Below are 13,062 nucleotides of genomic sequence, written 5' to 3'. Positions count from 1 at the left end.
TTGCACTCAGAAAATTAAATAATTTATATCATCATGTTAATCTTTGAGAAAAACTACAGTAGTTTCCATTTTACTTTCTCTCTTAGTTTTTGATGATGGAGATGAGAAGACACTAAGGCGGTCTTCACTTTGCCTCAAAGGAGAGCGGCACTTTGCTGAAAGTGAAGTAAGTAATCATTTAACGAAGGACCGTCTCCTGATATTTTGTATTGCGGGGAGCAGATTTTGGCTTTCCAAAATCAGGCAACTTCTTTTTTAATCAGGAAATTTACTAATACATAATATAATTGTAATGGAATCTGTGAAGCCTATTTAAGGCCTTGTGTTTGAGGACCAGTTTCTGTGTTCTTTCTTGTCTGTTATATTTTAATCATTTGTCCACAAGGAAGATACTGTAAGCTTATTTAATTCTTACCTTTAGACAATTTTTATAAAGACTTTTAATTTGTAAATGATTATAGAAAAAAGATGTCTGATTAGTAATCCACTTGAACCTCAACTCATCATCATTAAAATATGTAGTTACTAAGCAATCTCTAACTACTACTGCTAATAGCTGACATGATTGTAGCCTCTCCTTAAAGAAGCCTTGCCTGACTATCCTTTCTAAAATTGTTCCTTCCATCCCTCTTAATTTTTTTAGGTTGGTTTCATTGTCTTTATAGCACATGTTGTTCTCTGGCATCAAAATATGTGTATATGCTTAATTATTTGTTTATTGTCTGCCTTTCTTATTAGACTGTGTCACAAGTCAGGACTTTTTCTTGTTTACCACTTTGTTCCCAGTTCCTAGAGCACTGCCTGGCACAGAGCAGGAACAGAACAAATGTTAGTTGGATGAATAAACCAAGTGCTTATATACTGCATACAAAAATGAGGGGATATTTCAAAATGAATATGAAGTGATAAAATATCCCCTCATTTTTGTGAGCAGTGTATTTCCCAGGAAAATAAAAAGCATTTCTCAGTGTTTTACATACAGTATTGCATTTACATTGTGAATTGGAAACCATTATTTTCTTCTACTTACAGATGATGAAACTACTGTTTAGAGCTGGTTCTTTTTTTTTTTTTTTTTTTTTTAAGAACTTTTTTTTTTTTTTTTGTATTTTTTGTATTTTTCTGAAGTTGGAAACAGGGAGGCAGTCAGATTCCTGCATGCACCCCGACCGGGATCCACCCGGCACACCCACCAGGGGGCAATGCTTTGCCCATCTGGGGCGTTGCTCTGTTGCAACCAGAGCCATTCTAGCACCTGAGGCAGAGACCATAGAGCCATCCCCAGCTCCAGGGCCAACTTTGCTCCAATGAGTCTTGGCTGCAGGAGGGGAAGAGAGAGACAGAGGAAGGAAACGGGGAGGGGTGGAGAGGCAGATGGGCACTTCTCCTGTGTGCCCTGGCCGGGAATCGAACCCGGGACTCCTGCACGCCAGGTCGACGCTCTACCACTGAGCCAACCAGCCAGGGCTTATAGAGCTGGTTTTTAAACCAGCACTTTCTAGTACCAAATCCATGCTCTGAAATTAAAATGTGTTATTCATTTACTAAGAACGGGGAGTTCACAAAGTTAATGGACATATTGTTATATTCTCTAGTCCTCCCCAGTCCCCAGGCTATGAATATTAATGCAAAATGTGGCCCAATCATGATTTTTTTTTATCTTTTCAGTCTTATGTTCTACCATTTCCCTCTGCCTCTCCCTTGTACGACCACTTGGTATTTTCAGATTGTGGGTTACACTTTGTCATCCTGGTTTCTGCTGAGGCCTGTTCTTTATAAGGCCACTAGAAATACTTTCTCCATGGTATCTTTCATGAGCTCTGGAATAAAAAATAATTTTTTTTTTTTTTTTTTTTTTTTTTTTTTTAGGTGAGAGGAAGGGAGATAGTGAGGCAGACTCCCACATGCTCCCTGACAGGGATCCACCCAGCCGTCCTATCTAGGGCCAGTGCTTGAGTACTGAGCTATTTTTAGTGCTTGAGGCTGTCACGCTCTGACTGAGTTATCCTCAGTGCCCAGGGTCACTCTTGTAACATTCAAGCCACTAGCTGCAGGAGGGGATAAGGGAGAAACGGGGGAAAGTGAGTGGGGGAGAAGCAGATGTTTGCTTTACTATGTGCCCTGACTGGGATTTGAACCTAGGTCGTCCATACGCTGCACCAATGCTCTGTCCACTAAGCTACCAGCCAGGACCCGCGAACCAAATTTGATCTTTTTATTTTTTTGATGCTTTTGCACTTCTCTTATTTTATGGTGATTTTGGTTACATTTTTTATTTTCTTTGTAAGATTCTTAGCTGTTTTGGGAAATAGCTAAGTTTTTGTTATCTTGATAGAGTGGCCTTTTCCCAGCAGTGTTTTCTTCACAAAAACCTTTAGTAAATATTTGTTAAATTAATTCTGAAGATTTAAGTAGAGGAAATGCATATAGCTTTGGAGCAAATGCAGTGATTTGACTCTTACACTGATGAAATAACAGAATTCTTTCTGAGTTTAGGTAATTTTTAGAAATAACTTCATTTTCCTTAGAACATGAGTCAGTCAGTGAATATGGGGGGATTGAAGATTTGATTTATTGTTAATGGAGGCATGTATCTTTAATCCAGAGTAACATCTAAAATATTAATTTTGATTTGGCAAGAGAATTTTAAGGTGGAAGAGTTCATAACACAGTTGTAGTGTAAAGGGTGAAACCATATGAACAAATACATCTGTGTCTCCTCTTGCCTTTCAGGACTCTCAGTTTTACTCTGTGTGTCTCGTACACAGGAGTGATTGGAATACTGATGTACTCTCCTTACCCTGGTTCCCTGTGCCAGTGCTATGCTTGGCAGTTGGGACATAAGAGTAACTTACTGTCTATTTGCAGAAAAAGAATGCATTAATCAAACAATTAAAACTATTTTAAAATTTTAAGTGTATTAAGCTCTGTGGAGACATGGCCAGGTGTGTATTTAATCTACTATCTATATAGTCTTTTCCTTTATTTGATATTTTCAGAAAATTTTTAAATTTTTTTTAAAGATTACTCAGTATTGACACTAGTAATAATTTTGGCCTTTGAGAGAATAGCTTTGTCATATGGCCATATTTTGGGTCAAAAATCAATTAATAAGCCACATACCTAAACAAGGACTTAAATTTAAGATTTCTCTGGGGGAGATCACACTAGCACTCAGTCAATTTGAATTCCAACATTAAAATCGCTCATTCTGTCCATGACCAGTTTAGTGAGGATGTTGCCCACTGGCTAACACCTGTTGGAGTGTTTGGGTATTTCTACAGACTATTCACAATTTGAATATTATCCCAAAGTAGTTTCATCAGTTGATTTTCTCTCTATGTATTTACTACATGCAGTTGAAAACTCAAGAAAGTTTCGATAAAATCTCAGCTTCATGTTTCCTGCAGCCTATTTTTGGTAACAGAGCTATGGGCATGTTTCCCCTAGGCCTGTGGAATTTTCTTTGAGCCTTCATATAGCCAGGAGTCTCTAGTTTTTGCTCTTCTGGTATGAGACAAGATAGAGTAGACCCTCCCCTGAGCCTTTTTTATCACTTAAAGTAAAGGTGCTCCTGCTTTTCTGGCGTGGATTGAGGCCCATGCAGAGATGAGTTTCTTTTATTTATTTATTTATTTTTGTTATAAAATTTACGTGATGAGTTTCTTCTTGTTCTCACTCTTTTTTTTTTTTTTTTTTTTTTTTCATTTTTTTTTTTTTTTTTTTTCATTTTTCTGAAGCTGGAAACAGGGAGAGACAGTCAGACAGACTCCCGCATGCGCCCAACCGGGATCCACCCGGCACGCCCACCATGGGGCGGTGCTCTGCCCACCAGGGGGCGATGCTCTGCCCATCCTGGGCGTCGCCATATTGCGACCAGAGCCACTCTAGCGCCTGGGGCTGAGGCCGAGGAGCCATCCCCAGCGCCCGGGCCATCTTTGCTCCAATGGAGCCTTGGCTGCGGGAGGGGAAGAGAGAGACAGAGAGGAAAGCGCGGCGGAGGGTGGAGAAGCAAATGGGCGCTTCTCCTGTGTGCCCTGGCCGGGAATCGAACCCGGGTCCTCCGCACGCTAGGCCGATGCTCTACCGCTGAGCCAACCGGCCAGGGCCTTGTTCTCACTCTTTATTACATACCAGGGAGAGGCTATGCTTTATTTGAAAATCCTCTATGTGATTCCTAGATAATGGGTATCTTTTTTCTGTAACAAGCGAAATGATGAGCAGATGTTTAAAATAGTAATCACAGTATACTATAATAGGAATCTCTGCTTTCAAGAGAGTAACCTTAATTTTAGGGGTTGAGAAAGGGCATTAATTCATCTGTCAGGTTGGCAGAAAAGGATTTCAGATTAATATATTTTCCCTGTTTACCAAATATAGTACTTTAAAATTTTCACTCTTAGGAAGCATAAGTAGGAGTTAAATGACAAGTGACTTCTAAATTTCTGTTTGGCATATTATTGTATCTGGGCCAGCTTTTGCCTCCAAATATTTTTAAATGCCCAATTTACAAGCTAAATTTGAAAGATTAGGTTTTATCCCATAAAAGTTATGATTTTTATCTTTTTTTGGTTTTAATATTTATTTGTTTATTTATTAGAGATAGGAACACTCTTTTCCTGTATGTGCCCTGACCGCAACCTCTGTGCTTTGGGACAAAGCTCTAACCAACTGAGCTATCTGGCCAGGGCTTGAGTTTTGCCTAATCTTTTTTTTTTTAAGTGAGAGTAGGGGAGATATAGAAATAAACTCCTGCATGTGCCCCAACAAGGATCCACCTGGCAACCGTCTGGGACCAATGCTCTGCCCATCGGACCCAGACACAATTGAGGTATTTTTAGCACCTGAGGGAGAGACTCAATGTAGGAGCCATCCTCAGCATTTGGGGGGGGGGGGGGCTGATGTGCTCAAATCAGTTGAGCAATGGCTACAGGGAAGAAAGGAGAAGGAAGGAGGGCAGAAGCATATGGCACCTCTCCTGTGTGCCCTGACCAGGAATCGTGTCTGGGACTTCCACATGCTAGATCGACGATCTTCTGCCGAGCCAACCGGCCAGGGATTTTTTTCTCTTTTGAAGGAATTTATTTAATGATTTACAATTAGTACTCTTTTCCTATACTATATTCTGTGTTTTTAGATATCTGTGTATCTTAAATACATTTATATGTATTTTAATGAATTATACAAAATAGATTAACACACGTTCCCTTTTTACAATTTTTCTTTCTCTCAACAAAATTATCTCATTTTAACCTTTTACAAGTAAAGGTTAAAATGTCCTTGCTTGACCAGTGATGGTGCAGTGGATAGAGCATCGACCTGGGATGCTGAGGTCCCAGATTTGAAATCCTGAGGTCACTGGCTTGAGTGTGGGCTCATCCATCTTGACACAGCTTTACTGGCTTGAGCAAGGGGTCACTGGCTTGGCTTGACACCTCCCGCATTAAGATACCTATGAAACGCAATCAATGAACAACTTAAGGAGCCACAGCTATGAGTTGATGCTTCTCATCTCTCCCCTTCCTGTATGTCTGTCTTTCTCGCTAAGAACATTAAAAATAAACTATTTTAAATATTAGCATTAGTTTATATTTAGCTATCTGATCTTTAAATCTAAGTTGCTGGGTATATTTTCATATAACAATGAGGTTTGTAACTTTGAGAAGTCTTTATCTTAAGTAGTTCCTCACTCTCACTTTCATCCTGGCTATTTTCCTGGGATCTTCAGTTCCCCTAGTTTTTATGAAACTATCTATAATAGCAAATGTTTTATTGGAGGGATGAAAGGAATAGCAACTGTGGAAAATCTTAAAAATGCAGAAAAAGTAGGAAATCAGAATTTATATTCAGAGAATTAAGTTAGTTGGAATAGCCTCTTCAGGAAATCATTCCAAAACCCCTTTTTATTCATTTTCTTTTTAACCATCAACCATTTCCTTGCTTGGACATTGTTATTTTTGGATGGGGTTAGGGATAAATGGGTTGATATGAACTGTCATGTCAATTGATAACATGAAAGAAATGTTTTAATTATTATCTTCATACTAAGCTCAATATTACTGTATTTTTTGCTCCATAAGATGCACCCCCCCCCCAAAAAAAAAAAGTGGAGAGGAAAATGCCCATGCATCTTATGGAGCGAAAAATACAGTATTTTATTTTAACACATCATTTGGTTCAGAGTATTTTTTTTCTTATTTTTCTCCTCATAAAACCTTAGATGTATCTTATGGTCAGGTGCGTCTTATGGAGGGAAAAATACGGTACATGCTGCTGATTGAAAAAGAAAGCAAAATATTAAGTGTAGAAAAACTAACTTGTATGTTTTCTTTAATACAGTTTATTGCAGAAAATGTTGGCAAAGTAATAATATAGCCTGTCTGAAGCCTTTTTTCAAGCCTTTGGATGCTTAATCTAATAATTTTGTTTCTGTTACTTATTAAGAATTTATTTCATATATTATGATTCCCTGTGTGCAAAGAAAAATTTGAGCTGCAGTCAGCCCTGATTCTAGGGTTAGGTCCTTATATGTCCTGTAGGTGTCATATCTCTCCAATCAATATTTCCACTGAGGTGTGTTTTGTTTTGATTATATTTAATCATTGTTAGAAGCCTGTCAACCTTCAAATAGATAATGATATCTAGAGAGGACAGTTAAGTTTATTTTCACTGTTTTTCAGTAATGGGCTTAATCTTTATTCTAACATCTTTGAAAAGAGAGATTTCTATTTTTAGGAAAATTTTATTTTAGTCTTCCTTAGGAGAAGTTTTTAACCTCAAAATCTAAGCATATTCTTAAACTGATTTGGTTTGAAAAGTTGAAAGAACTTGCAACGTAATAACTTTTTATGGGTTTATGTTCTTACCCACAGACATTAGACCAGCTCCCACTCACCAACCCTGAACATTTTGGCACTCCAGTCATAGGAAAGAAAACAAATAGAGGAAGAAGATCTAATCATATGTAAGTCCATTTTCATAACTGTTAGTGAAACCTGAACTCATTTTTTCTTCTAGTATTATTGTTTTAATAGTTACTAATTTTAAATTGTAATTTGCAAAATGCTAACTGGATCCAAAAGTAATTTTAGATCTAATACTAATGTCAGACTCCTTAGCAAAGGTCTTGAGGTTCTCCATGTTCAGCCACCCTTACCAGCTGTGGATCTACCACCTCTTTCTCCCTACACGTATGTTGATGCTGTAGTCAAATGGAACTAGTCAATATTCCCTGAATACATCCTTTGTTTTCCTGATAGCATACTCTTATTCATGCTTTTCTTGTCTCAAATGCTACCCTTCCATATCACTGTCTCACTCATTCTTCAGTTCTCAACAGAAATGCTCCAGTTTTTATGTGAATCATTTGTGTCTCCCCTCTCTTTCTTTGAAAACAGACATATTCTTATCCTCTGAACTCTCTAAATTCTTTGCATTTATCTAATGTCATAGACAGTATTTTATGTTATATTATAATTGTAATGTTTTCCTTTCCTAATTATTTACTCTCCCTGACAGTAGGAACTGTCTTATTTTCATGTCTTGTAGTTGTGTCACATATTCTAGATATTTGACAGATTACTTTCAGTGAAATATGCCCCGGCTCCAAAAGGCTAAATTTAAAAATCACAAGATCTAGGGGTCGTGAAATTTCAGGTCTTTAGAGATAAAGAAACAATCTTCAAACACTTCCCTAAGGAAAAATAATTTATTGCAAAGGACTAGGAGGCAGAATGGCATCAGACTTCTCAAGAGTAACTCGAGATGGATGCTAGTAGTCAGTGGAATGCAGAATAGAGAAATGGAAGTCTGTTAAAAAGGAGGACTTGATTACTTAATATAATAGAACATGGGGGGAGAATTAAAGGTATGATAACAAACAGACAAAATAACAAAGACATTCTGTAATCTTACCACCCCCAAAATCATACAAGAAAGGAAAACTAGGCCTTGGCCAGTAGGCACAGTGGCAGAGCTTTGACCTGGCATGTGCAAGTTCCAGGTTCAATTTCTGGTCAGGGCACACAGGAGAAGTAACCATTGCTTCTCCCTTCACCCCTACACCTTTTCTCTCTTTCTCGTTCTCATTCTCTCTCTCTCTCTTCCTCTCCTGCAGCCATGGCTCAGTTGATTCAAGCACTCCATCATCGAGCCTCCACCTCAGGCACTAAAAATACTTTGGTTGTGAGCAGCCCCAGATGGGCAGAACATTGGCCCCAGATGGGGGTCACCAGGTGGATTCAGTCAGGCATGTGCAGGAGTCTCTCTATCTCCCTTCCTCTTGCTTACCTAAAAAAAAAAAAAAACGAAAACTACATTAGTAGGATGGAGAGTGTGGAGGTTACATCTATAACAATGGGAAATCAATAGAATAAAAAATGTATAAATAAAGAAATACTGACACAAGAATATTATTTAGAGTTAAGGTAGTAACTATGAGAGGAATAACTGAGTTGAAATAGTTGTCTCCAGGTCCTGTCCTGGTATTTCAGTTGGTTAGAGCATTGTCCTGATACTCCACAGTTGCAGGTTCAATCCTGGATCCAGGCACATACAAGAATCAATCAGTGAATGCATAAATAAGAGGAACACAAGTCAACATTTCTCTCTCTCTCCCTTCTTCTCTCCCTCCCTTTCTTGCTTGCTCTCTCTCTCAAATCAATAAATTAAAGTTAAAATTAAGAAAAAAGAATAGTTTCCTCCATGGAGCAGAAGAAAGTTGGAAGGATTGGGGCAGGAGAATGTAGTTTTTATTCATTCTGTTAGAGGTTGTTTTGAAAACAACTTTGAATCTTTAACTTCGATAAGATTTTAATGTGACGAAGCCCAAATATTGTTAGAATAGCTATTAAAAATTAATATTAGTCGAATTACTGCAAATGTTAGTGTAAGTGAATGCTTTCATTCAGTATACAGCATCAGGTGATAAATCTAATTGTGGATAAGCTTGGGAGATAGAAATTAGGTAAGCACTCTCTCATATATTACTTAGTTTCAGCCTTACAGCAAACCCATGAAGCTTGGCATTAGTTTTACCCTTATTAAAAATTGGGAAATTGTTCCATATAAATCTGATGATTTTTTGCTCTATTTCTTTAAAAAATGTCATTGGAAGTTTGATGGGAATTGCATTAAATTTGTATATTGCTTTGGGTAATATAGCCATCTTGATTATATTTATTCTTCCTAGCCAAGAACAAGGTATATTCTTCCATCTCATTATATCTTTTTCGATTTCCCTTAACAATGGTTTATAGTTTTCATTATATAAGTCCTTTACATTCTTTGTTATGTTTATTCCTAAGTATTTTATTTTTTTTGTTGCAATCGTGAAGGGGATTATTCTTTTGAGTTCGTTCTCAATTGTTTCATTGTTGGCATATAGAAAGGCTATTGACTTCTGTATGTTAATTTTGTATCCTGCGACCTTACTGTATTGGCTTATTGTTTCTAGTAGTCTTTTTGTGGATTCTTTGGGGTTTTCGATGTATAGGATCATATCATCTGCAAAAAGTGATACCTTTACTTCTTCTTTTCCGATATGGATGCCTTTTATTTCTATAAAAAAACCCAAATAGCCAAAGCAATCCTAAAGAAAAAGAATGAAGCTGGGGGCATTACAATACCTGACTTCAAACTATATTATAGGGCCACGACAATCAAAACGGCATGGTATTGGCAGAAAAATAGACACTCAGACCAATGGAACAGAATAGAAAGTCCAGAAATAAAACCACATATATATAGTCAAATAATTTTTGATAAAGGGGCCAACAACACACAATGGAGAAAAGAAAGCCTCTTCAATAAATGGTGCTGGGAAAACTGGAAAGCCACATGCAAAAGAATGAAACTGGACTACAGTTTGTCCCCCTGTACTAAAATTAACTCAAAATGGATCAAAGATCTAAACATAAGACCTGAAACAATTAAGTACATAGAAGAAGACATAGGTACTAAACTCATGGACCTGGGTTTTAAAGAGCATTTTATGAATTTGACTCCACAGGCAAGAGAAGTGAAGGCAAAAATTAATGAATGGGACTACATCAGACTAAGAAGTTTTTGCTCAGCAAGAGAAACTGATAACAAAATAGACAGCCAACTAAATGGGAAATGATATTTTCAAACAACAGCTCAGATAAGGGCCTAATATCCAAAATATACAAAGAACTCATAAAACTCAACAACAAACAACCAATCCAATAAAAAAATGGGAAGAGGACATGAACAGACACTTCTCCCAGGAAGAAATACAAATGGCCAACAGATATATGAAAAGATGCTCATCTTCTTTAGCTATTAGAGAAATGCAAATCAAAACTGCAATGAGATACCACCTCACACCTGTTCGATTCGCTATTATTAGCAAGACAGGCAATAGCAAATGTTGGAGAGGCTGTGGAGAAAAAGGAACCCTCATCCACTGTTGGTGGGAATGTAAAGTAGTACAACCATTATGGAAGAAAGTATGGTGGTTCCTCAAAAAACTGAAAATAGAACTACCTTATGACCCAGCAATCCCTTTACTGGGTATATACCCCAAAAACTCAGAATCATTGATACGTAAAGACACATGCAGCCCCATGTTTATTGCAGCATTGTTCACAGTGGCCAGGACATGGAAACAACCGAAAAGCCCGTCAATAGATGACTGGATAAAGAAGATGTGGCACATATACACTATGGAATACTACTCAGCCATAAGAAATGATGACATCGGATCATTTACAACAAAATGGTGGGATCTTGATAATATGATACGAGCGAAATAAGTAAATCAGAAAAAACCAGGAACTGCATTATTCCATACGTAGGTGGGACATAAAAGTGAAACTAAGAGACATTGATAAGAGTGTGGTGGTTGGGGGGGGGAGGGAGAGGGAAAGGGGGAGGGGGAGGGGGAGGGGACAAAGAAAACTAGATAGAAGGTGACAGAGGACAATCTGACTTTGGGTGGTGGGTATGCAACATAATTGAACGACAAGATAACCTGGACTTGTTATCTTTGAATATATGTATCCTGATTTATTGATGTCACCCCATTAAAAAAATAAAATTATTATAAAAAAAAAATAAAAAATAAAAATTGGGAAATTGGCTGCAGAGACAGTAAATAACTAATTCAAGGAACACAGGAAAGAAAGGACGAGGACTTGAACTCCTCCCCAGTGCTCCATAGGCCTTTTCCTATTCAATTGATATGCTTAGTACTTCAGTAACTTTCCAAATTAGTTTTTTCCGCAAACTAGTTTTAAGAGGAAATAAATAATGACTTATTTGAGGGAGGAAATTAAAAGACTTAATCCTTGCATTGAAAAAATATTTAATATTACTTACTTTCCTACAATACTTATGATACAAGCCCTGAGGTTTTCTTTTTCTCACTGAATCTTCTAGGAAATGTCTTTTTTTAATTTTCAGGTGAATAATTTATTTCATTTGTGATTTAGTTTGCTGATGATTTTATTTATTTATTTATTTTTTTAATTTTCTGAAGCTGGAAACGGGGAGAGACAGTCAGACAGACTCCCGCATGTGCCCGATTGGGATCCACCCGGCACGCCCACCAGGGGCGAAGCTCTGCCCACCAGGGAGCGATGCTCTGCCCCTCCAGGGCGTCGCTCTGTTGCGACCAGAGCCACTCTAGCGCCTGGGGCAGAGGCCAAGGAGCCATCCCCAGCGCCTGGGCCATCTTTGCTCCAATGGAGCCTTGGCTGCAGGAGGGGAAGAGAGAGACAGAGAGGAAGGAGGGGGGGGTGGAGAAGCAAATGGGTGCTTTTCCTATGTGCCCTGGCCGGGAATCGAACCCGGGTCCCCCGCACGCCAGGCCGATGCTCTACCGCTGAGCCAACCGGCCAGGGCTGATTTGATTATTTTTAATAATCAAGTTGTATCTATTTACTCTTCTACAAATGTCATTTAAAATTGTGTTCTAGTTTAAAAGAAAAAATGAAAAATATACAATAGCATTATTATGCAAAATCCTGTTGTTATTATTAGATCTTATTACTATTTAATAATGTTTTTAGTTATTCCAGAGGGCTGCTGTTTGCCATAAAATATCCAAACTCTTCTAAGTTAAATCTTTTGATAGCTCTTTGAAAATTAATGACTACAATTATGAATTAAAATTTTTATCTAACATTGGTTGTTAGGGTCTTCCTGTAGTTCTATAGCCAAACTTTAACTATGATTGATGATATCAGAACAGTGAGATGGGGATATTTAATGTGAAATTACTTTATTAGTGAAGGTTTCCACTTCTCTAGCTCTTGAGAATGATGATGCAGCTTAGTTAAAAATGTGAATGGTGGAGCCAGATGACCTGGAATTCTGCCTCTGCCACTGTCTTGCTCTGTGACTATGTACAGATTACTTAGTCTTTTCATGCCTCAGTTTTCTCATCTGTAAAAATGAGATTATGGTATTACCTGTCTCTTAGTTGTTGCAAAGATTGAATGTATTCATATCCTTAGATATATATAAAGCACTGTATAGTACTAATATTTGTTTATATGTGAGTATATCAAAATTCTGTGTACTAGTGTTTATGTTTGACAGGTAGGACTGTGTGGGCTATATACTTTTTTCAGATTTTTTAAAAAATTTATTGATTTTACCAAGCCGAGGTGAATGAGAATATCAACTCATAGTTGCTTCACTTTAGTTGGTCATTGATTGTCATATGTGCCTTGACTGGGCAAGCCCAGGGGTTTGAACTGGTCACCTTAGTGTACTAGGTCAGTGCTCTATCCACTGAGCCTCCACAGGCTAAGCTGTGCTTTTTATTTTTAAAAACAACTTTCCCATATTTATATATTTATTACAGGAAAAATTGATCAATGATTTTTATAAATTTAAAAATCTGCATCTCTTGTTTAGACGTTTTTAAAAAGAGTTTATTTGCTGATATTTAGAGAGTAAAGAGAGAGAGAGAAAATGGGATGGAGAGAAGCGGGAAGCATCAACTCACAGTTGTTGCTTTCCATATGTGCCTTGACCTGGCAAATTCAGGGTTTCGAACTGACGGCCTCAGTATTCCAGGTCAAATGCTTTATC

At 37.7% G+C, this 13,062-nt stretch overlaps 1 protein-coding gene across 5 annotated transcripts in view; it reads left to right on the top strand.

The window, feature by feature from the left end:
* Positions 1 to 13,062, top strand: part of ARID4B (AT-rich interaction domain 4B) — a 195,843-nt gene that overhangs the window by 100,510 nt on the left and 82,271 nt on the right. For all 5 annotated transcript variants that reach the window (XM_066382500.1, XM_066382490.1, XM_066382472.1 and 2 more), the window contains exons 6-7: positions 87 to 166; positions 6,873 to 6,964. In XM_066382500.1, coding sequence (XP_066238597.1) covers positions 87 to 166; positions 6,873 to 6,964 — 172 coding nt within the window. The remainder of the gene's footprint in view (positions 1 to 86; positions 167 to 6,872; positions 6,965 to 13,062) is intronic.

This window comes from Saccopteryx leptura, chromosome 1 (genome assembly GCF_036850995.1).
Source record: "Saccopteryx leptura isolate mSacLep1 chromosome 1, mSacLep1_pri_phased_curated, whole genome shotgun sequence".
Lineage (NCBI taxonomy): Eukaryota > Metazoa > Chordata > Mammalia > Chiroptera > Emballonuridae > Saccopteryx > Saccopteryx leptura.
Note: the sequence above shows the minus strand (reverse complement) of the source record. Positions and strands in the feature narration are given on the sequence as shown.